This window comes from Balaenoptera acutorostrata, chromosome 14 (assembly GCF_949987535.1).
Source record: "Balaenoptera acutorostrata chromosome 14, mBalAcu1.1, whole genome shotgun sequence".
Classification (NCBI taxonomy): Eukaryota; Metazoa; Chordata; class Mammalia; order Artiodactyla; family Balaenopteridae; genus Balaenoptera; species Balaenoptera acutorostrata.
The window spans coordinates 15,504,298-15,529,640 of NC_080077.1; the positions used below are offsets into that span (position 1 = coordinate 15,504,298).

General features: G+C 38.7%; 1 protein-coding gene across 1 annotated transcript in view; it reads right to left on the bottom strand.

The window, feature by feature from the left end:
* MTHFD1L (methylenetetrahydrofolate dehydrogenase (NADP+ dependent) 1 like) overlaps nucleotides 1-25,343 on the bottom strand; it is a 202,743-nt gene that overhangs the window by 76,037 nt on the left and 101,363 nt on the right. The window contains exon 21 of the mRNA XM_057527877.1: nucleotides 4,450-4,589. Within this exon, the coding sequence (XP_057383860.1) occupies nucleotides 4,450-4,589 (140 nt within the window). The remainder of the gene's footprint in view (nucleotides 1-4,449; nucleotides 4,590-25,343) is intronic.

Below are 25,343 nucleotides of genomic sequence, written 5' to 3' on the forward strand. Positions count from 1 at the left end.
TTAGCATAAACTAAAACACACAGTGGACCCTTCAGTTGGAACAACCAAAATGCTGGATTAAAAAAGGAACATAAAGTACTGCTGAGCTTGAACATATGCAAAGTTCTGCAAAATCAAAAATTAGGCAAAATCAAGAAAAATGGGTTGTATGCAAATGCCAGAAAGTAGAGGGGATCAACAAAACCAAAGCTGATTCTTAAAGACTAACAAAATTGATAATATTCTGGCAAGAGTTTTTTTTAAAAAGGAATGAAAAAAATATTATAACTACACATGCTGTAGACAGAATTAATAGGATACTGGGACAAACTTTATACCAATACTTTTTAAAAGATAGAGAAACTTAGTATGAGTTTTAATATAAAACTCATTTAGGAAGAAATAGAGAACTTAAACAGTTCTCTACTCATTAAAAAAAATTAAGTTTGTAGTTCAAAACCTACCCCTCACCAATAAGCAACAGGCCCAGGGAGTGTTACAGGTGACTTCTTCCCATCTTTGAATAAATAGATTATTCTAATGTTACAAAATCCCTTAATGAGAACATAAAAAAGAATCAATAAGCAAAATTCAGTTATTCATAAAAAAGATAATGAAAGGTTCATTTAATATTTGTAATATAATTTGCAACAATAAAGAGAAAAATCATATCATCTCAATAGATGAAGAAAATTATTCAACATATAGTATAACAACTTGACAAATAGCAACAGAAGGCAAATTTCTTAACCTGATAAAAATGTATACTGAAATATTACAGAAAACATCATACTTAGCGGTGAACTATTAAAAGTGTTCTCTTGCTGATAAGGAATAACAGTAGGATGCTGGCTATCAACACTATTTAATACTGCATTGCAACTAGAAACATATGGTTAGTGATGAAAAAAAAGTATCAAGATCGGAAAGGAAGAAACAGAACTGTCATTATTTTCATATATGATTGTCCACATCGAACTCTCTAAAGTATTTACAGCTAAATTAGTACAATTAGTAAGAGAATTTTTTAAGTTATGGAGGTGTAATATAAAGCATGGTGACTATAGGTAAAAATATTGTATTGCATATTTGAAAGTTGCTAAGAGAGTAGATCTGAAAAGTTCTCATTCCAAGGAAAAACTTTTTTTTTTAAACTATGTATGGTGACAGATGTTAATGACTTATTGTGGTGATCTTTTTACAATGTATACAAATACTGAACATTATGTTGTATACCTTGAAACTAATATAATGTTGTGTGTCAATTATACCTTAAAAAATTTTGACAGGTCACTGGATATATATATAAGAATCCAGAAGTAACCTGTGAAACTATTTAAAAATATAAAGCACATGGGAACAGATTGGTGAAAGGATGTAGAAGTCCTTTGGGCAATAAACTGTAAATGTTTATTAAAATATATTTCAAAAGACCTAAATCAGTGAATATCCCAAGTTCCTAGATATAAAACTGATCTATTGATTTAATGACATTCCAAAAAAACCCCAAAATCCTAGAAAGATTCTTTATGGGACTTTATGATTAGTTCAAAAATACGTATGGAAGTGAAAAGGACTGATAAAGGCCGGGCACCCACGAAGAAAGAGAACTACCAGGGAGAGCTTGCACTACAGACTTAGTGTAGCACAGACATAATTATGTGTAAATAGACCAGTGCAACCAAACGAAGGTCCCAGAAAAACACCTACACATGTATGGAGAATTGATTTATCACAAAGTAGGCTTGAAGATGAGAAAGGAGGGACTAATTAAAATAAATAGTGCTAGGCCAGTTGGTTATTAACACAGAAAAAATAAAATTAGGTCTGGTCATTACACCACACACCAAAAATCAGTAATGAGGGTGATGGTTAATTTTGTGTGTCAGCTTGGGTGATGGGATGCCCAGATATTTGGTCAAACATTATTCTGGGTATTTCGGTGAGGGTGTTTTTGAATGAGAATAACATTTAAATTGATGGACACTGAGTAAAGCAGACTGCCCCCCATAACGTGGGTGGGCCATTTCAATCAGTTGAAGGCCTGCTATAACAAAAAGAATCTGTGCAAGAGAAAATTTTCCAGCAGATTGCCTTCAGACTGGGACTGGAATACTGGCTCTCCTGAGTCTCCAGCAGAGGCCCACTCTGTAGATTTTTGGACTTGTCAGCCTCCATAATTGTGTAAGCCGATTACTTATAACAAATCTTTTTATATAAATACACATCCTACTGGTTATGGAGAACCCTCCTTAAGAAACTATGCTTAAAGAACTAATTATAAAAGACATATCTGAATCCAAATGTATTAGTTCTTCCATTGCACCAAGAATGGCCAGCATTTTGGAAGACAGGATATGACTGGGGCTAAAATGGGCAAGTTCAAGGGTCATAGGATTTTCCACTGCATAAATTATGTAAAAAAACAAGCTGAATAAACATAAGAGGCAGCCGTGGTTATTTGTGTAATGATATCAAAAGGAAGTAGGAATTATAACGGATCAAAAACATTACTATGGAGTTGTTTCAAGTAAGAAGGAATGACACTGAGGTGGATAACGTGGGATACAGGATTAAGAAGATCAAAGTTCATGTATTATTCAATTACTGAAAACATTTCCTGGACACAGAGTATGCCGGGCATGAGGAATACACAAATTAATAAGATATAGTCCTTAATCTCAAGGAATTCAGAGTCGAGTGGGGAGATACACATATACACATTCATAAAATAATATGATACAGAAGCACTACTGGAGTCCAGGAGAGGAATGCTAAGCTTCATCTGGCTTCCTGACCCTCCCCTTTCATTATCCTCCACCCATATCTGTGCCTACTAATCTCGAGCCCTGTTACAATCATCACTAGCATGGAAACACGACATGAAGGGGAACTGAAAGAGGTACCAAGGATTAATGCAACCACTGTACAACAGAGCACACACATTAAGATGAACTGAAACAGGATTATAAATCATGTAGTCATTTTTTATAGGACAGAGACGAGATTGGAGTGTGCAAAAACACTGGACTAGAAGTCCGGAGACCTCGATTTCATGTCTGATTAGTCCCCAAAGACTGAACCAGACTAATTTCTAAGCCTTTTCCAGTATTAAAGCCCTTTGCCCTTTGATTTTATAATTTTCAGGGTGCAAAACAGGGAGGGGGAATTTCAAATTTATCTTATACAGGTAGAGATCGTTTTTTGAAAATGGAAGTTGATACAGCTTCAGAGTCTGAACTCAAGGAGTGATTGGTAGCAACAATTGGTGTTTTGAACAAAATCAGAACTCTTTAGCACTACTATATTATAATACCTGCTGTGTCAGTCTTGCCTTTGATATAATGGTGAAGCGCTAGGCTAAAATGAAGTGCTCAAGCGTCTGGTATTAAGGAGCGGATTAGGGATTCAGAAAAGGTTTACCCTTCATTCGTATTCAGCTCTGAATGCCTGACAAAAGTGGAGAATCTGTATCTCAGCCCCAGGCTTGAGATTTGGCTCTCTGCTGGCCTGGCGACATCCCCTAAACACATCAAACCTCAGCTTCCTCATCTGTAAAATGATATAATGTCTGCCTCTCCTAGGACAAAGAATTGCTAAGATGATTAAACAGTGCACATTATGGCGTTTCATCATGGCAAACTTGTTATTTGTTTATGCTATATTAATTAATCATTGTGTGATATTTGCATACACAATATACTAATTAAGAAATCAGATTTGGCAGTTTGTGTAATATATCAATAGTATAAGTGATAAAGAAACTCCAAATGATTTTATTTCAAAACTGGTTAATCAGTACAACATTTCTTATTCTCTCTTTGGAAATCCCTAAAAATGAAAAAGATAAAGAAAAAAAAAAACCCCAAAAAAGTACATCTTCACTGTGGAAAGGTGAAAACTCCCTTTCAGGTGTGTGTGAATGCTATACGTGATAAAGTCTTTAAAAATGTTAAAATAGAATTTGTGTTTTCTAAGCAAAGCTCTCTTAGAAATAACCCAGTGCTCTAACAGAGTTATAAAATGAAATCATAATAAACAGAAACAGAAGGAAAATAGCGCTAGATGAAATCTGATGAGATGTAGCGTCAGTGAACCAAAAAACTATCCGTACAAGCACTGAACAACCTCACCCACAAAAGCAATCACTCTAACCCTTCTGTTCTTCATTCAGGAACCAAAGCCTCTATCCTCCCATTACCACAGGGTTATAAAATGTTGACATAAGTTTCAGTTTAGACTCTTAGAACGAAAAAATGGTCACATTATGCTCCTTTCCAAAATATTGCTTAGAAATAACTTTGTGGGTGTTACTAATTACATGATCGAACTGAACTCTAAGTGCCCTGTAATGGTGATTTGTGAAAAAGGAGATATTCTAGAAAACTGCAGTTATGAAGCAGGTTTGGATGTTTCCAAGGTTCAATTCTGCTTCCTTCTGTTTTATTAGAAAGGAAGCATGGTGCTTACACTTGGTCCACCTCCGTGCATCTTCAGAGCCCGCACCGTCGCCACCAGCACCACAACATTGGGCACCAAGCCAGAAGCTCTGCACTTGATGTTGAAGAATTTCTCCATGCCAATATCAGCTCCAAAGCCAGCTTCAGTCACTGTGGAGAATCAAGTTTGAAACTTGCTATTACCTTCTAAAAACAACAGTAGGTTTTGACAATCATTGATGTGGTTCAAATTCAAAGGATGACAAATTTTCCTCCACGTTCAAGGTTACTACACACCACTGCATCCTGTCCATATACAAAGGTAAAAAGATGTTTCCATGGTTTTAGAAAATGTCCTACTTCCTTACATTCCATAAAAAGATGACTCTCTACTCTGCTTCACACCACTGTTCCTTAAGGATTCATTGCCATGGCCAAGACTTTTCTTCCAGTATAGAAGGTCAAGGCAAAGCTTTTCTTAACACAGATGGGATTTCCAACTTTTTAATCAGGTTCCAAAGTGTGTCAAAGAACATTGCTGGTATGATTAGTATGGAAGATCTTTCCTTACTCTTTATAAGATACATACAGAGTCACTTATTTTCATTCCATCTGGCCATTTCTATTGATGGACAAAATTGAAGTTAGTTGAGCCGTTTGAGGAGGTTGATCATCAGGCTTGATAATAAGATGGTATCTTTACTTCATAACCACAGAGGACACTCATCTTTAACCATCATTTCCCCTGCCCCCAAATTGCTAAAAATGTTACTGAGGCAGTTACGGCTATAGCAGAGAGACTATCCAACACTGCCTTCCAAGATAATACTCCTGACGCTGGGTAAGCTGCATCATCTTCATACACAAAGCGGAGCTCTGGACCAGCCACATCAGCAGCCCCTGGGGGTTTATCAGTAATGCAGACTCTTGGGCTCTATCCCAGAAATATTGAATCAGAACCAGCATTTTGAAAAGATCCCTTAGTGAGATGAATGCCCATTAAAATTTGAGAAGCACACTGCTCTAGGTAAGGAATACTATTAATGTAACAGATATTAAATATTTATGGAATATGCACTATACACTTACAGTACAACCAAGGCCATAATTTATGGCAGAAATAGGAAGAGGCAGTAAAAAAAATTTACTAAGATAAAATAAAAACCATTTAACATGTGAATAAATGAGGATATTTGTCCCCAGCATTCATTGAATACACACATTTTAATAAAAATTAAGAAAAGAAAAATAGAGAGGACAGACAGACAGCAGAAGCAAGAATAACTACAATCCTGCAGCCTGTGGAACAAAAACCACATTCATAGAAAGATAGACAAGATGAAAAGGCAGAGGGCTATGTACCAGATGAAGGAACAAGATAAAACCCCAGAAAAACAATTAAATGAAGTGGAGATAGGCAACCTTCCAAGAGACAAGGAAGGACACTACATAATGATCAAGGGATCAATCCAAGAAGAAGGTATAACAATTGTAAATATATACGCACCCAACATAGGAGCACCTCAATACATAAGGCAACTGCTAACAGCTATAAAAGAGGAAATCGACAGTGACACAATAATAGTGGGGGACTTTAACACCTCACTTACACCAATGGACAGTCATCCAAAATGAAAATAAATAAGGAAACAGAAGCTTTAAATGACACAATAGACCAGATAGATTTAATTGATATGTATAGGACAGTCCATCCAAAAACAGCAGATTACACTTTCTTCTCAAGTGTGCACGGAACATTCTCCAGGATAGATTACATCTTGGGTCACGAATCAAGCCCCAGTAAATTTAAGAAAATTGAAATCATATGAAGCATCTTTTCTGACCACAATGCTATGAGATTAGAAATCAATTACAGGGAAAAACCCGTTAAAAACACAAACACATGGAGGCTAAACAATACGTTACTAAATAACCAAGCGATCACTGAAGAAATAAAAAAATACCTAGAGACAAATAACAATGAAAACACGAAGATCCAAAACCTATGGGATGCAGCAAAGGCAGTTCTAAGAGGGAAGTTTATAGCTATACAAGCCTACCTCAAGAAACAAGAAAAATCTCAAATAAACAACCTAACCTTACACCTAAAGGAACTAGAGAAAGAAGAACGAACAAAACCCAAAGTTAGCAGAAGGAAAGAAATCATAAAGATCAGAGCAGAAATAAATGAAATAGAAACAAAGAAAACAGTAGCAAAGGTCAATAAAACTAAAAGCTGGTTCTTTGAGAAGATAAACAAAATTGATAAACCATTAGCCAGACTCATCAAGAAAAAGAGGGAGAGGACTCAAATCAATGAAAGTAGAAATGAAAAAGGAGAGTTACAACAGACACCGCAGAAATACAAAGCATCCTAAGACACTACTACAAGCAACTCTATGCCAATAAATTGGACAACCTAGAAGAAATGGACAAATTCTTAGAAAGGTATAACCTTCCAAGACTGAACCAGGAAGAAATAGAAAATATGAACAGACTAATCACAAGTAACGAAATTGAAACTGTGATTAAAAATCTTCCAACAAACAAAAGTCCAGGACCAGATGGCTTCACAGGTGAACTCTTTCAAACATTTAGAGAAGAGCTAACACCCATCCTTCTCAAACTCTTCCAAAAAACTGCAGAGGAAGGAACACTCCCAAACTCATTCTATGAGGCCACCATCACCCTGATACCAAAACCAGACAAAGATACTACAAAAACAGAAAATTACAGACCAATATCACTGATGAATATAGATGCAAAAATCCTCAACAAAATACTAGCAAACAGAATCCAACAACACATTCAAAGGATCATACACCATGATCAAGTGGGATTTATCCCAGGGATGCAAGGATTCTCCAACATAGGCAAATCAATCAATGTGATACACCATACTAACAAATTGAAGAATAAAAACCATATGATCATCTCAATAGATGCAGAAAAAGCTTTTGACAAAATTCAACACCCATTTATGACAAAAACTCTCCAGAAAGCAGGCATAGAGGGAACCTACCTCAACATAATAAAGGCCATATATGACAAACCCACAGCAGACATCATTCTCAATGGTGAAAAATTGAACGCATTTCCTCTAAGATCAGGAACACAACAAGGATGTCCACTCTCACCACTATTATTCAACATAGTTTTGGAAGTCCTAGCCACAGCAATCAGAGAAGAAAAAGAAAAAAAAAGGAATCCAAATTGGAAAAGAAAAAGTAAAACTCTCACTGTTTGCAGATGACATGATACTATACACAGAAAATCCTAAAAATGCCATCAGAAAACTACTAGAGGTAATCAATTAATTTGGTAAAGTTGCAGGATACAAAATTAATGCACAGAAATCTCTTGCATTCCTATACACTAATGATGAAAAATCTGAAAGAGAAATTAAGGAAACACTCCCATTTACCATTGCAACAAAAAGAATAAAATACCTAGGAATAGGGGGCTTCCCTGGTGGCGCAGTGGTTGAGAATCTGCCTGCTAATGCAGGGGACACGGGTTCGAGCCCTGGTCTGGGAAGATCCCACATGCCGCGGAGCAACTAGGCCCGTGAGCCACAACTACTGAGCCTGCGCTTCTGGAGCCTGTGCTCCCCAACAAGAGAGGCCGCGATAGTGAGAGGCCCGCGCACCGCGATGAAGAGTGGCCCCCGCTCGCCACAACTAGAGACAGCCCTCGCACAGAAACGAAGACCCAACACAGCCAAAAATAAATAAATAAATAAATAAAAAATAAAAATAAAGGAATTCCTTTAAAAAAAAAAATACCTAGGAATAAACTTACCTAGGGAGACAAAAGACCTGTATGCAGAAAACTGTAAACACTGATGAAAGAAATTAAAGATGATACCAACAGATGGAGAGATATACCATGTTCTTGGATTGGAAGAATCAATACTGTGAAAATGACTATACTACTCAAAGCAATCTACAGCTTCAATGCAATCCCTATCAAATTACCAATGGCATTTTTTACGGAACTAGCACAAAAAATCTTTAAATTTGTATGGAGACACAAAAGACCTCGAATAGCCAAAGCAGTCTTGAGGGGAAAAAACGGAGCTGGAGGAATCAGACTCCCTGACTTCAGACTATACTACAAAGCTACAGTAATCAAGACAATATGGTACTGGCACAAAAACAGAAACATAGATCAATGGAACAAGATAGAAAGCCCAGAGGTAAACCCACGCACCTATGGTCAACTAATCTATGAGAAAGGAGGCAAGGATATACAATGGAGAAAAGACAGTCTCTCCAATAAGTGGTGCTGGGAAAACTGGACAGCTACATGTAAAAGAATGAAATTAGAACACTCCCTAACACCATACACAAAAAAACTCCAGATGGATTCGAGACCTAAATGGAAGACCAGACACTATAAAACTCTTAGAGGAAAACATAGGAAGAACACTCTTTGACATAAATCACAGCAAGATCTTTTTTGATCCACCTCCTAGAGGAATGGAAATAAAAACAAAAATAAACAAATGGGACCTAATGAAACTTCAAAGCTTTTGCAGAGCAAAGGAAACCATAAACAAGATGAAAAGACAACCCTCAAAATGGGAGAAAATTTTTGCACATAAATCAACAAAGGATTAATCTCCAAAATATATAAACAGCTCATGCAGCTCAATATTAAAGAAACACACAACCCAATCCAAAAATGGGCAGAAGACCTAACTAGACATTTCTCCAAAGACATACAGATGGCCAGGAAGCACATGAAAAGCTGCTCAACATCACTAATTATTAGAGAAATGCAAATCAAAACTACAATGAGGTATCACCTCACACCAGTTAGAATGGGCATCCTCAGAAAATCTACAAACAACAAATGCTGGAGGGGGTGTGGAGAAAAGGGAACCCTCTTGCACTGTTGGTGGGAATGTAAATCGATACAGCCACTATGGAGAACAGTATGGAGGTTCCTTAAAAAACTAAAAATAGAATTACCCTATGATCCAGCAATCCCACTACAGGGCATATACCCAGAGAAAACCATAATTAAAAAAGACACATGCACCCCAATGTTCACTGCAGCACTATTTACAATAGCCAGGTCATGGAAGCCACCTAAATGCCCATCAATAGATGAATGGATAAAGAAGTTGTGGTACATATATACAATGGAATGTTAGTCAGCCATAAAAAGGAACGAAATTGGGTCATTTGTAGAGACGTGGATGGATCTGGAGACTGTCATACAGAATGAAGTAAGTTAGAAAGAGAAAAACAAATATTGTATATTAACGCATATATGTGGAACCTAGAGAAATGGTACAGATGAACCGGTTTGCAGGACAGAAATTGAGACACAGACGTAGAGAACAAACGTATGGACACTAAGGGGGGAAAGCGGTGGCGGGGGGGTGGTGGTGGTGTGATGAATTGGAAGATTGGGATTGACATGTATACACTGACGTGTATAAAACGGATGACTAGTAACCTGCTGTATAAAAAAATAAATAAAATTAAATTCAAAAGAAAAGAAAAGAAAAGAAAAAGAAAACATCACCCATAATTTCAGACTCTTTTTGAGTTTTTTAGTCAACTAGTTGTCCTAATTCTTTATGGTTTCCTCTTAGTACCTCAAATTCCTATATAATTTTTAATGAATAGGTAGAATTTTGTAGTCTGCTCTTTTACTTTAAAATTATCAGAGTTTTCTTGCTGTACTACAAACTTCCAAGAATTATAAGTGGCAACTTATAATTTTGTTGTTGATGTACCAAGATTTGCAAAATTGTTCCCCCTGTTATTAGATGTTTGGATTGTTTCCAATATAAATAATGCTGCAAAATAGCTGTGCATATGGACTTAATCTCTTTCAAATTATATTCTTGGAATAAATTCCCAAGGGTGAGAGTATGGTGCCAGAGGGTATAAAATTTTCTTATGACTGTTGATACGCTTTTGACGAACTGAAAAACATTCCTTTGAAAGTATTCAATTTGGAATGAACATAGCTACAAGTCATTTTCTTCCCCTTTACTATATTTCCTTTGAACAAGCGATGTAGCTATGCTATGATATTTTAAAAACTGTTTAATGTCACCCTATAGTTAGAAGTAGACTATTATGTACATTTCACATAATGGGGTTTGATCAAGTGATCTCTAGTCTTTCCAATTGGATGCACATGTCCACTTGAAGCTCCCCTATTAGACTGTAAACTCCATGAGGATAGGGACTCTGTTAACACTGCAAGGCACATAGTAGGCACTGAATTAACGTATATACCTCCAAACCAAACAAAAGGCAATAGAAAGTTTCAAAACACTTGGTCAAAACACTTGTTTTATTGTGTTATTAATATATTAATAACACATTTTATTTATAAACGTGTAATTCCCTTGCAAAAGTTGCATGCTCAAATTCTCTTCAAAAAACCTGAACTCTTCCCTTCCTCAGCCTTCCCATATAGTTACCAAGTTCTCCTACCTTCATCAGCTCAGTGCTGCCAAAGGAAAAACTCCCAAGATCCCTAACGTAAAAACGAAGGCCACCCTAATGTAACTACCTTCACTTTCCTCACCCTCTGCCTCAAATTTCATGTTTGAGTAATACCACTTCCTGGAGAGCCCACACAAACCATGTGACTTGTCATCCTCACCCCTCTTCTCCCATCTGGAATGTTCTTCTCTCCCCTCTCCCTTAAAGCCTTAGCTCAGATGTCTCATTTCCTGGAAGCTTGCTCTGAACTTCTCAGGCAGAAGAAGCTACCCTTTCTGCCCCTCCTAGCCCTCTGGTTTGTTGCTCCACGGAGCCCACATCTATCTCTGCGTGTAGCATCCTAATTAGATGTATGTGTCACCTCCCATGTGGAGGGCAGGGGCCATATCTTATTCACCTTTGTATCTCTAGTACCAAGTGCAAAAAAAATGAGTGAATTAACAAAGAAAAGAAGAAACTATCAGAGAGGGAGCCAGCTATCATTCAACAGAGAAAGGTAGATAGACATACACATAATACAGAATTTAAACAGAATTAATGGTTTTCTTACAGCTCCCTAGCATATCTTTTTTTCTTAAAATACCAAAACCATTTTAATAAGAGCTATAAAGGTCATATCTGAAAAAGATAGACCACCTCAAATGTCTACATAAGCTAGACAAGATTAATGTCCTATTGGGAGGGAGGAAGCACAGTAACAAAGAGAACTTCAGTTAGGGAAGGAAACAGGATGCGGTAATAAAGGTCTAGGACTGTGGCTTCCAAATGCAAAGGAAATACGGAGGCAAACAATATGAAGAAAACAGGAGGAAGTGCCAGACTCTTATCCGTTGAAAACTGTTTGGAAATACTGCATGTATTTTTATTTGTTTGCAAATATCAGACTGCTAAGGAAAACAGAAGGTACGCTGGTGGGTCAGTAATTCCAAAGGTAAGGACCACTTAATACGGTGTCATCAACAAGAACTAGCTTCGACATGGACACCGTGCAGTGCTGTGTATCTGTGTCTTAGTCCCACGGGCAAGGGGGGCAGTGTCTGGTTGTGATAAGGGGGCAAGTTCCATTTCCTAGGCAAATCCTGGGACTGGTCGACATCGAAAACCCATAAGTCAAGTTTTCCCAGTGACCTGAAATAAGCAATTTATTCCCTTACTGTCTTTGCTGCTCTCTATAAATTTTAAAACAGATACGGGAGAAGGAATTATTTAATGTGGCCTGTAGCATAGACTTGGTCTTGAGTCATGAAGCAAGTACATTTACTATGATTTAGCAATCCTGAAGAGCACATAATGTAGACTTCTGCAAGCTGCATGTTTTAAAAGGTTTGCGAGAAACTGCCCATGCCACAGGAATTATTTGTCTTGGCAATCTCTTTTTTTTGGGGGGGAGGCAGGGGCGAGGGGGTTGTTTACAGCTATTCAACTTACAGCGTGAATGGAAACAGGAAATGCTGACTGATACTCTGTGTGAGCACAGAAGCTCGTAGATAGGGATTTTGTAGCCTGGCTTGATTCGAACTTCAAAACCCATAATCCACTCAGAAAGAAACTGTCAGTGGGTCTGCTCTGGGAAGGGACTATTTGGACAAATACTCTTCGTAACCTGCACAGGAAACAGCTCTGGGTAAAAACCAATAATGGACAACTGGGTGGCTGGCTCTCTATGCTGATCTGCTAGGACACCCCGAGTCACATGGTACAAACTGAATAGAAACAATAACAACAAAAAAGCCACTACTGACAGGCACACTTGCTATCTACGAAATTCTCCAATGAGGCAGGGAGAATGATTTTTATATTTAAGTTATTCTATCACATCCCCAACTTGCTATACACAGAGAAGTTGCAGTGACAAAGGGGACTCAGATTTTAGAGTAATCACTGACCTGCTACCTTAAAAAAAAAAAAAAAGCATTAACGTCATGACATCATAGGCAGGCCCTATAAGCCATGGGTTCATAAAATTCTAGAGCTATGAGGGACCTTTAGGGATAACATACTCTAACCTCTTCAGGACTCCTATGTGCCAGGTAAGCTCTCTTCTTGAGATAACAATGAAGAACCTGCTATGCTGTCCCAGGTCCCTCTGATGCCTGGCCCAGAGCGCTCCTTTCTGTATTACATACTCTCTGCCATTCTGCCCGAAAGCACTCTTGATTAGACATATACACCCCAGAATTTAGGAAAAACCTTTGTTTCTTCTCATTCAATAATTACTGAACCTCTATTACCCTGCCAGGCATCTAAGCATTTATCAGTGTGCCCCTGTCTTCACTTAGTGAGCAAACAGGGCTGCCAGCACTTTTTTTTTTTTTTTAAACTTTGGGTTTATTTATTTATTTATTTATGGCTGTGTTGGGTCTTCGTTTCTGTATGAGGGCTTTCTCTAGTTGTGGCAAGTGGGGGCCACTCTTCATTGCGGTGCGCGGGCCTCTCATTATCGCGGCCTCTCTTGTTGTGGAGCACAGGCTCCAGACGCGCAGGCTCAGTAGTTGTGGCTCACGGGCCCAGCTGCTCCGCGGCATGTGGGATCCTGCCAGACCAGGGCTCGAACCCGTGTCCCCTGCATCGGCAGGCGGATTCTCAACCACCGCGCCACCAGGGAAGCCAGCCAGCACATTTTTAACAAGACACAGATGAGGAAGATTCATTCATTACCTAATAACAAAGGAACATCTTTCTAACCTTTCTTTTCATTTTTTTCCTGCTTGAATTCCCTTTGATACTTCAAAATGTTTATTTATCTATCAGTATGTAGGCAAATTTGAATCAACTCTCTTTCGCGATTACTTCTAGATGATCTCATGGGTTAGTACGTTTATTGAACCTGTTTCTATGGAATCACAATCTTAAGTGCAGTTCAGTCGTTCTCAACTGGGGACACGTGTCAATATCTGGAGTCACTTTTGGTTATTGTAACTGGCATCTAGTAGGTAGGAGCCAGGGACGCTGCTAAACATCCTAGAATGCAGAGGGCAGCCGCACACCCGCTTAAAACAACAACAACAAAAAAACCCACCTGGAATTATCTACCCAAAATGCCCAAAGAGGTAGACACTCTGCCCTAGTTCAAGCGGACAAAGGAGCCTTGCACTTTCTAGACACTCTTCCTGAGAACGTTACAAACGCATTTGCTGCATTAGAACAAAAGGCTGTACAAGATTATGTTAACGATAATCACATGAAACCCTGAAATGTGAGTAAAAACTCCACTCAGCAAAGTCTGATGCGCTGTGCCAACGATGTGTTTACTACAACATGGCAGTTCCTGGTGATGAAAAGTAGTGTCTCACAGGTGACTGATGCACCAACATTGTAAGGAGGCGAGGAATACAGGACAACGCGGGTGATGGCAATGATCTGTCTTACTACTAAGAACAAACATATATGATGGGGAAAAGCTATTCAAATAGAGACTGGGGCTTGGGGAGAGGCACAGACGTTGACATTTACTGACATGCCTGTGTGCCCGGCAATGCACTAGACATTCTCCATCTCATTTCACTTTTTATCGCCTTCATCCTCTGCTTACAGATTATGAAGCTAAAGATGTAAAAGTTTAAATAATTTTTTTCCAAGGTCACACAGTTAGAAGGCGATAGAGCTTGGATGGAAACCATGGCCCATCTGACTGCAGGCTAGGCCCCTACTCCATCCTGCCCCGTCCACATATAACTGATCCTGCAGCATTTCTTTAACTCAACTGTTTGGCAAGTTGTGTACCAAGATGGAAATCTCAACACCTTGTACTTCAATAATAATTTGATATCTAAGATATAGCTCTAAGATTCTTTTCCTGAACCCGAGGCTTGTTTTCTAATTGCAGTGTGGCCCTGCTGTGATAAAAGAAAGTAAGTAATCTGCAGTCTTCTTCTCTATTATATTTCTCCCCTCCCTTCCTTCCCTCTCTCCCTCCTTCCCTCCATTCTCTCTCTCTCTCTCTCTCTCTCTCTCTCTCTCAATTCAGGAAGTTCTTTTCTCTCTTAGAGCAATTCATTTAGGGATAATGAATCTCATCCTCTCCCAGTTCTCAGCCTACAGTGCTGAGTTCTGGGCAGTGGCGGGCAGTATACTGGTGAAAAAGAAAGAGCTGCAAGGACCAGCTCCATCTGGGTTTGGTATCCAACACCAGCAGAAACAGGTCACAGGTAGAGAATACTTGCTCTGCAATCTGGCCTCTTGAGAACCAGATGGTATTCTGGGAGTCACGGGGTATTTCACCACCTTTCACTGGATGAGTCAGATGCCAAGATGGGTCTTCCCAGCCTCCTCCAAGCTAGGCGTCCACCCTCCAGCACTGGCTGGGGAAATGACCAGCCCCAACTCTCTTGCTTCGGTTTTCCTTTCCAAATTGCACACCACGGTGGGAGAAAAGGCAACAAATACTTCAGATCTGAAATTCTCGTTTCTGCTTTTACACTGGGGAAAACCCTCCTTAGGCTCTGAGATAGAGTTAAATTGAGGCACCAAGAGTTGTCCCTGAGTTTCTGGCTACTTGAGACACCTGAATATTGTCACTACACCATAGCAAATTGAATTTCCACCTTGCTGTGTCACTAAGGGTTTACTCCATGTGTACTCAGAAGATTAGAATTTTCAGATTTCACAGCCACTTTATAATGCTAATAATTTTTCTCTCCATGATACATGCAACCAACATACATATCAAATACACAACGTAGTGAGTCCCCATTACTTTGGGACATGAACTTGAATTTATGGACTGTTAGAGGCCTCACAGAAGAACTAGCCTTTGCAATCAGTTTAGCTCAAAATAGGTTGAGATAAGAAGTATGTCTGCACAGGGCAGATTTTGCTAACTTAATCCTCAGAAGAATTTCTAGTAAACAGAGGGAGAAATAAAACCATAGCTTTCATTCAGTTAGCACTTAACTTTCTCACGACAAATCAGAAATGAAAACAAAACCTTTGTACAGGAAGAAGTAAGGTAGATGCCGGACTAGGCTTCATTCTGAAGCACTGTGGGCTATAATTCCTGAACAATGCTAAAGGAATGGAAACTGGACTCTTCAAACTGCCTTTTTCTATCCTATGTAAACATGTCTACTCCGCTGCAGCTGTCTACAGATAAACTCAGGGCAAGTGGAGTTCAGAGTCACAGAAGCACATAAACTGTGAATTGGAGCTCAAGGTAGGCTGCTGGCCTTCCAGGATTTTAATTATTTTTTCAATGACTAGAAGGAAACTAAGTAAACCAGGATGAATCAATAAATGACAGGGGAAGCTCTGTATTATTACTACAGCTGGAAAAAAAAAGGGTGGGGGGACTTGATTTAGAACGTATTAATTTTTTTTTTTAATATTTTCCTCTTTCTTTTTTTGTAATTCTTTATTTTATTTATTTTTATTTTTGGCTGTGTTGGGCCTTCGTTTCTGTGCGAGGGCTTTCTCCAGTTGTGGCAAGCGGGGGCCACTCTTCATTGCGGTGCGCGGGCCCCTCACTATCGTGGCCTCTCTTGTTGCGGAGCACAAGCTCCAGACGCGCAGGCTCAGTAGTTGTGGCTCACGGGCCCAGTTGCTCCGCGGCATGTGGGATCCTCCCAGACCAGGGCTCGAACCCGTGTCCCCTGCCCTGGCAGGCAGATTCTCAACCACTGTGCCACCAGGGAAGCCCTAGAACGTATTAATTTTAAGGATCCAACTTAAGTCTATGAAGTTCTACAAAAAGTTAAATCCTTTCTGCTCTTTCGGGCTTGTCTTTGCTCTTCGGTTTTATTAAATGTCTTAGGGTCAAGTTTTCATCAAGTATACAGATTTAACTGGGCACATATTAGGAGATTTAAAGGAAAAAGAAACCAATTAAAAAAGAAAAAAAATATTAATATTAACATGTGCCTTTCCTCTTTCTTACCTTTTTGGTGATGGCAGTGCTTACACACATTAGGGGAAGTTTGGTAGCCATATAGAAGCATGAGAAGGTTACAGGGGATTTATTAGGAGAAAAGGAAAGAGAAGATAAGGAAAGTATAAAAAGGACATAGGTCCACATGAACTATCTGTTTTTGGTAGTAATAAAAACTTTGAAAATACCAGTAATGCCACTTAGATGTACGTTGGTATCAGGATCCAGAATTTCCTTCTTCCAGAGAACTAATTAGGTACAGACACTGGTTCCCGTTATCTGAACCCATCGTTATACATCTTGTTTTGTAAAATGATTTTGACCAAAGTGAAATCTGATTTTGAAAAAAATGCTTAGATGAAAATTAAATTATACATGCTACTTTTTACCTCCTCTATAAAAATCCAACTGAATTAAATTCATAAATTCATTATCCAAAGATGCCATCTTCTTGTACAGATCATGAGCACTTGTACAATGGTCATTGCTTTGACCAGGGTTTTAACCCTTCCATTTTTAGCAAACTGTGGTTTGTGGTTTGCTAAAGCCAAAGTTCTGGCTAAGGGCCTGGATTTTTGGATGACTGCTTGGGGCAGAGCTGTTCTCTTGCAGCTCCTGAAAACCGGACACTAGGAAAATAACTTGAAACAAATTCTGAAAGTCTTTGCTAACAACATGCCTTAATCTAAAGTAATGGAAAGATGCAATAGAACATTTTTCATCGAGCAGTTGATGAAAACCAAGCCAAGGAGGAAAAAAGCATAAATGTCAAAAGGTAAATACGTTTTATCTCAAAGGTTCCCAGGGGAAAAAAACAACATCCAAAAACCTATATTAGCTTCTTCTGCGACTGCAAGAAACCCAGCAAGAGAAACCAAGATTCCTGAGTTTGGAAACAAATTAAATCTACCAACATTCCTAGTATGACAACTTCTATTATAGAAAAAGAAACTAAGATGGAAGGAAAACATTCTAAACTTAAAAGCTGGAAGATTCTACAACATACTTAACTAAATAAAAGCAGGCAGGGCAGGAATTTTTGAACTGAAGGTAGAGACCCGTTAGTGTTTTACATAATCAATTTACTGGGTTGCAACAAGAATTTTAAAAAAAAGAAGAAGAAATAGGATAGGAAATATTAGGATACATGACATATGATAAGAGAAAGTAGTCTTGTTTCATAAGACATTGATTCCATTTTTGCACACGTGTGTGCACGTGTGCACATGCATTTTGTGATATAAAATGTACTTTATGCTCTGGTTTCAGTCAAAACATCCAAGAGCCACTGGCCCAGACTCTGCAGATTTCTTATCTAGGAAGGGAGACAGACCGGCTGGTTTTACAGTCATGTCTAGCCCCACTGGTTTCTCACAAGATCAATTTAATGATTATCCAGACCTGGTCCCACTCTGCTCAGCACTGGGACAAACGGCACAGGTAGCTCAAAGGAATGACGACCCTAACCTCAGTGGTATCAGCCATTTCCAGTACATTTAGGGGCACAGGTGCAATGTTACTCTCACTGATTCAGTGGCTCTTTTGGGCAGAAATGGTCTCCATGGTCCTTCTTTCCATGTTTTCTTCAGTGTGTCTGACCTGGTCACTAGCAATAGACAAGCCCCCCTGCCTGTCCAGTGGTACAAGATCTTGAAAGGATTCGATTTAACAGAACAAATGAGGACTCACTGAAAAGGCCAGTAATTCCTCCTTACAAGTCTAAAAAACTCAAAGTAAAGATAATTGCCCCGAAAGGAGGGATGAGCATATTTTTTCCTTGCCTTATTTAAAAAATAATCCGTTCCGTCTATAAAATGAATATATATGAGTAGAAACATATTATTGATTACTGGAAAATCTGATGTGAAGGAGAAAATATATCAGGCCCTTTTAACCGTTTTCGCTGTTATTTATGTCCTTGAATCTCTCTGTACTGCAGACCACGGAATATGCCCTTGAGATGTCCAAGTAAACACAGTTTATAAGGGAAAGGTAACAAAGGTAACAAAGTGTCAGGAATAATTCTCATGTTCCCACCTCTGCACCTCTACCCCATCCCTATGTGCAGAAGGAGTTGATACTGAAGTTTGGTATCATTCTTATTTTGTATAAACAAAGAACAAACCCTCATTTGCCACCCCTGTTTCTTTCTCCTGCTCTTGGTATGTCCCCAGCCTGGCCTTATATCTAGAAGTGGGGTCCAACTTGGGTTAAGTACCAATAATAAAAATATGATTATTTGTATCACACAAGAAAAAAACTGATCTTTGATTTACTTAAGAATGAAAGTGGGCCTGTCCGTTTGGCTGATTTAGAAGATAATCCTAAGCATGTTTGTGTAGTGAAGTCAAAGAAGTCAAAGGTCTCCTCTCTCTAAACACTGGCAGATATTGTCTCACACATACACACACACACACGAGAGAGAGAGAGAGAGAGAGAGAGAGAGTGAGGTATAGTGACATGGATGACTTGGCATTAACTTGATTCTGAGTCTGGGAAAACCTCTTGAACTATGTCATGCTAACCTCACCATTCTATTTAAAGGAGCCCATACAGAATCAGAAAATGTCTTAGCTTCTCTTGCAGCTAGGTATGGCTATGAGACCAAGGTTGTTAATGAGATGTAAACAGAAGTGTTGTATGACTTCCAGTAAGGCTCCAGAAAAGGTGATATGCCTTTGATTCTCCTTCCTGCTGGCTGGGTTACAGATGTGATGGCTGGGGCCTGTGCAACCATCCTGGGCTACTAGGCACACCCTGATGACTGAGTAGATGACATACCAGTTGAGACTGTCTACCCTGGATTTCTTTTACATGGCAGAGAAATAAACGTATATTTGCTTTGGGCCACTTTTTCCACCATTGCTGTTATGTGTGGGTGAACCTAATCCTAGCTGATTCCTTTGTGAAAATAAAGCCTACTTAGAAACGTGATAGCATTTTTCATTTCTATCATTTCAGTTTGCACATAATTTGAACGTTATGCAGTGTTTTCTTTCTCTGCACAACAGTAACTCTGGCACTAAAGACAAGGTTACATTTCTAATTTAGAAAAGATGTGAGATTTGCTCAAAGTTTTGCTGATGAAAAAGCTAAAATTTCTGAGGCTGAGAGTGGCTGTAACTCTTTGATAGATGCTCCAAAGCTATGCCACTGAAGGTAAGTGAGAGAGGGTCTAATCGAAAGCTCCAGACACAGATTTAAAAATCAAGACAGCAGAAACCGGTATGTCAGTCTGCAGTAGAAGAGGACACACAGTAGGTCTCAAGAGGGTTTCCTGTTCATCTGACTTTCAGAACTGTTCCCACTCTAAATTCTATCTCCCCTGTGTATGTGCTAAACAAAGAAGTGTTCTTTGAAGGCAAAAAAACCTATTTTCATAGTTGTTTCAAATATTTTTAGAATTTATTATTAAACTATTGCCTGACCCTAAAAAGTAAAAACAATCCAGTCGACCAAAACATTCATGCACTTGTATAAAACAAACAAGAAAGGACTAAACAAGACTGAGGTGGGCTGGGGTGGAGGGCAATCAAAAGAAGGCACTCATATCGCTGGTGTCTAAAATTCAGTATGTCTGTGTGCATAAACACTTGAATATATGGAAAAAAACCCCCTCATTCTTTAGGACATAACTGAACATCTCAGTGGGGAAGAAGGAGTTTTTAGTGGATGAATAAGCCATCCTCACTGCCTCTGGACAGCAGGCTACAAGGGCAACCTCTGAGCAATCTCTTCACTTCTCCCCAGTGAGTTTGTAGAGAGAAAGTCTCGCCGGGGCTCAGGCTGTCTCATCCCTCAGGTCAGCCACTGTCCGCATCTCTACCATGCCCGTTATCAAGGGAGATGGAAGAGCATAGATGGCTATACACAACCATCGCTCCTGCCAGAAAGCAACGTGAAGGCCCTGACCCACTAAACATGACTGTTAGCATCCAGATTTAGCTCTCAAAAAAGTAAAGACTTGACCACATACTAATGACAACTGCCAGTCTATGCCTCTAGCCTCAGCCTGTCTCCTCAATTCCAACCTATATTCCTCCCCCGCCTTGCATAAATAACAAACATTAACATTTTGCCACAACTGCTTATTTTCCTTTTACAAAGAAGTAACGCAGCACAGATAGAGCTGAAGGCTATCCTCATGCACGGGTACCCAGTTCAGCTCCTTCCCTTCCTCTCACAGTCAGCAATTCTTATTAACTTGGTGCTTATGCGGGTCATGTTTTCATTCTTCTGCGCATGTCCAAAGGCATAAACAAAATACAGTGCTGTTTGTATGTTTTTTTAAGTGTGTGAGACTGTATTCACAATTGCGCTAGCTGCTTTTTCACTCAACATTGTATTTCTGAGCTCTTACCTTGCGGAAATGCCCAGAAGTAGTGCTGCTGGTTGTGAAGCACCCACAATCTGTAACTGCTAACCGAGTCCTTTCCTGGGGAAGGGGCCCAATTAGATAACACTCTGGCCTCTCCTCCCCCTCAATCATTCTCTTCAGGAAGGTGGACTGTCTTACCTGATGGGAAAGGGGTAGTTTGGGAAGAAACCCCATCTTCCAGTGGAGTCCTGATAACAGTAACACTACAAAATCATTCCGGAAGTTCTCATGGATCAGAAACTGTATGCTCTTCTCCATGACCTTTAAGGACGTTGAAAATACATGTCCAGTCTGTCTTCTCTGCCATATCGCTGAGCTGGATGAACTCCTGGTGATTCCCTGAACACATACTGACCTTTCCCCCTCTGTCCGCCTTTACTGGATTATATCTTAAACTTTTTTCAAAACCTCCCTCAAACGCCATCTTCTCAAGGGAATCTTAATGGAACCACTATTGAAGAATTGTCCATTTATCTCTACCAGTAATTGAAAGCATAACGTTTCAGATCGGCATTTATTCCCCTCCAAATGACCTGATCTAACCACGAAATTCATCTCCCCCACGTCTTGCACTCCAGCTAAACTATCCTCAGAACCCACTAACTCTTTCCCATCCACATTCATTTGTTTGTTCTGCGCACTCTGCCTAAAAACCATTTCTCCCTAACTCTGTGTGTCAAATAACTTCAGATTTTAAATCAGTTTTTCCTTTTTTTAAAAAATCACAAAAGCAATGCACACTAATTGTAAAAATTTCAAGAATACCAAAATACGTAAAGAATACAGTGAAGGTCACCATGACCCCATTTCCCACAGATGAATAAAAGTAATCATCTGATATACTTCTTTCATACCTTTTCATTGCAGGTATATATTTATTTCATAATTTTAAAATGCAAGAAATACATTATAAATATTGCTTGGCAGCGTAATTTCTTTTACTTTATATATTGTGAACTTCTTTCCATGTTCTATATACATCTATTCTTTTTAATAACCTTGATGTTACACCAATAATACCATACTTGTTGCTTTTTTTCTTAAAGCTTTATGTTTTAACGTTCACATTAAAATTTAATCCATCTTTATTCAGAATAAATTGTGATGAAGGACTCTAAAGTTTATGTTTAAAAATTAATAGTCATGGGACTTCCCTGGCAGTCCAGTGGTTAAGACTCCGCGCTTCCACTGCAGGGGGCATGGGTTCGATCCCTGGTCGGGGAACTAAGATCCCGCATGCTGTGGGGCAGGTGAAAAAAAAAAAAAGAGTGCTCCAGGCAGAGAGAAGAGCCAGTGCAAAGATCCTGAGGTGGAAGCACCCAGTGTGTTTGGGGACTAGCAAGAAGACTAGTGTGGATGGATGGAAAAAAAAAAAAAATTAATAGTCAAATGTCTGAACATCATTTAATCAGTGATACATCCGTTGGCCACTGATTTGAAATGTTATCTTTATCAAGTTATTAATATCTACATATAATGCAGTAAGTCTGATTAAGGACACTCGGGTATTCTTTTGATACCAGTTTTCTTTGTTTATTCCTCTTTATTGTTATGGCAGTATTATCTTGTTTTGATATCTAGTTAGGTAAATCATCCATCATTGTTCTTCAAATTTTTTTTCTTGTCTATCCTCATGATTTATTCTTTTAGAATCTAAACAAATGTTGCTATTGATTTAACTATGAAGCTCATCTTCCTCTATTTTTACAGTAACCATAGGAGAGCGAAATTTTCCACCCCAAAATGTGTCTCTTTGACATGAGGGTTATTTTATGTTGATTATTCTTAAGAAACAGAAGACTCAGGAATTCTTTCTTTTTACTTCCTCCTTAACTGCCTGAAAGAATTTAGATAAAGGGCTTGATCCAGGAAGAGCACGTTCACCAGAGATACCTACAAAGAATACGGGTCAGGTGTAGGTGGGGGGGTACTCGGCAGGGCCTGGAGATCAAAGTCCTCTTTGTGTCCCACTGTCTCTGCATAATCAAGGAAACATTTGTTTACCAAACATTTGTATTTTCATCTTCCTGTGAATTGCCTTCATAACCTATGAGGTCCCAGACCCTACACCCTTCTCCTTAGTCCAGGATGAAATATATACTTCATTTTACCTGACTGTCTTTGGAATCTCTCATGTTCTGATTCCCTGTACTTACATGATTAAATTTGGTTTTTCTCCTGTTAATCTGTCTCATGTCAATGTAATTATTAGGCCAGCCAGAAAAACCTACAAGGGTAGAGGGAAATTTTTTCCTTCCCCAGCATAATTACTGTGCTATACCATAATATGGTATGATACATAGCACAGTAATTTTATAGTAAGTTACATGTTAGTTTGACAGAGGAATGATGATTAACACTGACTATTCCCATTCAAGAACATGGCATATGTCTATGAAAACACGACAACCCAAAACCTCTGAGATGCGGCAAAAGCAGTTCTAATAGGGAAGTATATGGCAATACAATCCTACCTCAAGAAACAAGAAAAATCTCAAACAACCTAACCTTACACTCAAAGCAACTAGAGAAAGAAGAACAAACAAAACCCAAAGTTAGTAGAAGGAAAGAAATCATAAAGATCACAGCAGAAATAAAAGCTGGCTCTTTGAGAAGATAAACAAAATTGATAAACCTTTAGCCAGTCTCATCAAGAAAAAAGGGAGAGGACTCAAATCAATAAAATTAGAAATGAAAAAGAAGTTACAGCTGAAACCGCAAAAATACAAAGGATCATAAGAGATTACTACAAGCAACTATATGCCAATAAAATGGACAACCTGGAAGAAATGGACAAATTGTTAGAAAGGTACAACCTTCCAAGACTGAACCAGGAAGAAATAGAAAATATGAACAGACAAATCACAAGGAATGGAATTGAAACTGTGATTAAAAATCTTCCAACAAACAAAAGTCCAGGACCAGATGGCTTCACAGGCGAATTCTATCAAACATTCAGAGCAGAGCTAACACCCATCCTTCTCAAACTCTTCCAAAAAACTGCAGAGGAAGGAACACTCCCAAACTCATTCTATGAGGCCACCATCACCCTGATACCAAAACCAGACAAGGATACTACAAAAAAAAAAACTACAGGCCAATATCACTGATGAACATAGATGTAAAAATCCTCAACAAAATACTAGCAAACTGAATCCAACAGCACATTAAAAGGATCATACACCATGATCAAGTGGGATTTATCCCAGGGATGCAAGTATTCTTCAATATACGCAAATCAATCAGTGTAATACACCATATTAACAAACTGAAGAATAAAAACCATATGATCATCTCAATAGAAGCAGAAAAAGCTTTTGACAAAATTCAACACCCATTTATGATAAAAACTCTCCAGAAAGTGAGAATACAGGGAACCTACCTCAACATAATAAAGGCCATATATGACAAACCCACAGCAAACATTATTCTCAATGGTGAAAAACTGAGGACGTTTCCTCTAAGATCAGGAACAATACAAGGGTGTCCACTCTCGCCAGTATTATTCAACATAGTTTTGGAAGTCCTAGCCATGGCAATCAGAGAAGAAAAAGAAATAAAAGGAATCCAAATTGGCAAAGAAGTAAAACTGTCACTGTTTGCAGATGACATGATACTTTACATAGAAAATCCTAAAGATGCCACCAGTAAACTACTAGAGCTAATCAATGAATTTAGTAAAGTTGCAGGATAAAAAATTAATACACAGAAATCTCGTGCATTCCTACACACTAACAACAATGAAAGATCAGAAAGAGAAGTTAAGGAAATAATTCAATTTACCATTGCAACAAAAAGAATAAAATACCTAGGAATAAATCTACCTAAGGAGGCAAAAGACCTGTATGCAGAAAACTATAAGATACCGATGAAAGAAATCAAAGATGACACAAACAGATGGAGAGATATATCATGTTCTTGGATAGGAAGAATCAACACTGTGAAAATGACTACACTACCCAAAGCAATCTACAGATTCAGTGCAATCCCCATCAAATTACCAATGATATTTTTCACAGAACTAGAACAAAAAATGTTACAATTTGTATGGAAACACAAAAGACCTTGAATAGCAAAAGCAATCTTGAGAAAAGAAAAAAAAAAAACAGCGCGGGAAGAATCAGGCTCCCTGACTTCAGACTATACTACAGGACTACAGTAATCAAGACAGTATGGTACTGGCACAAAAACAGAAATATAGATCAATG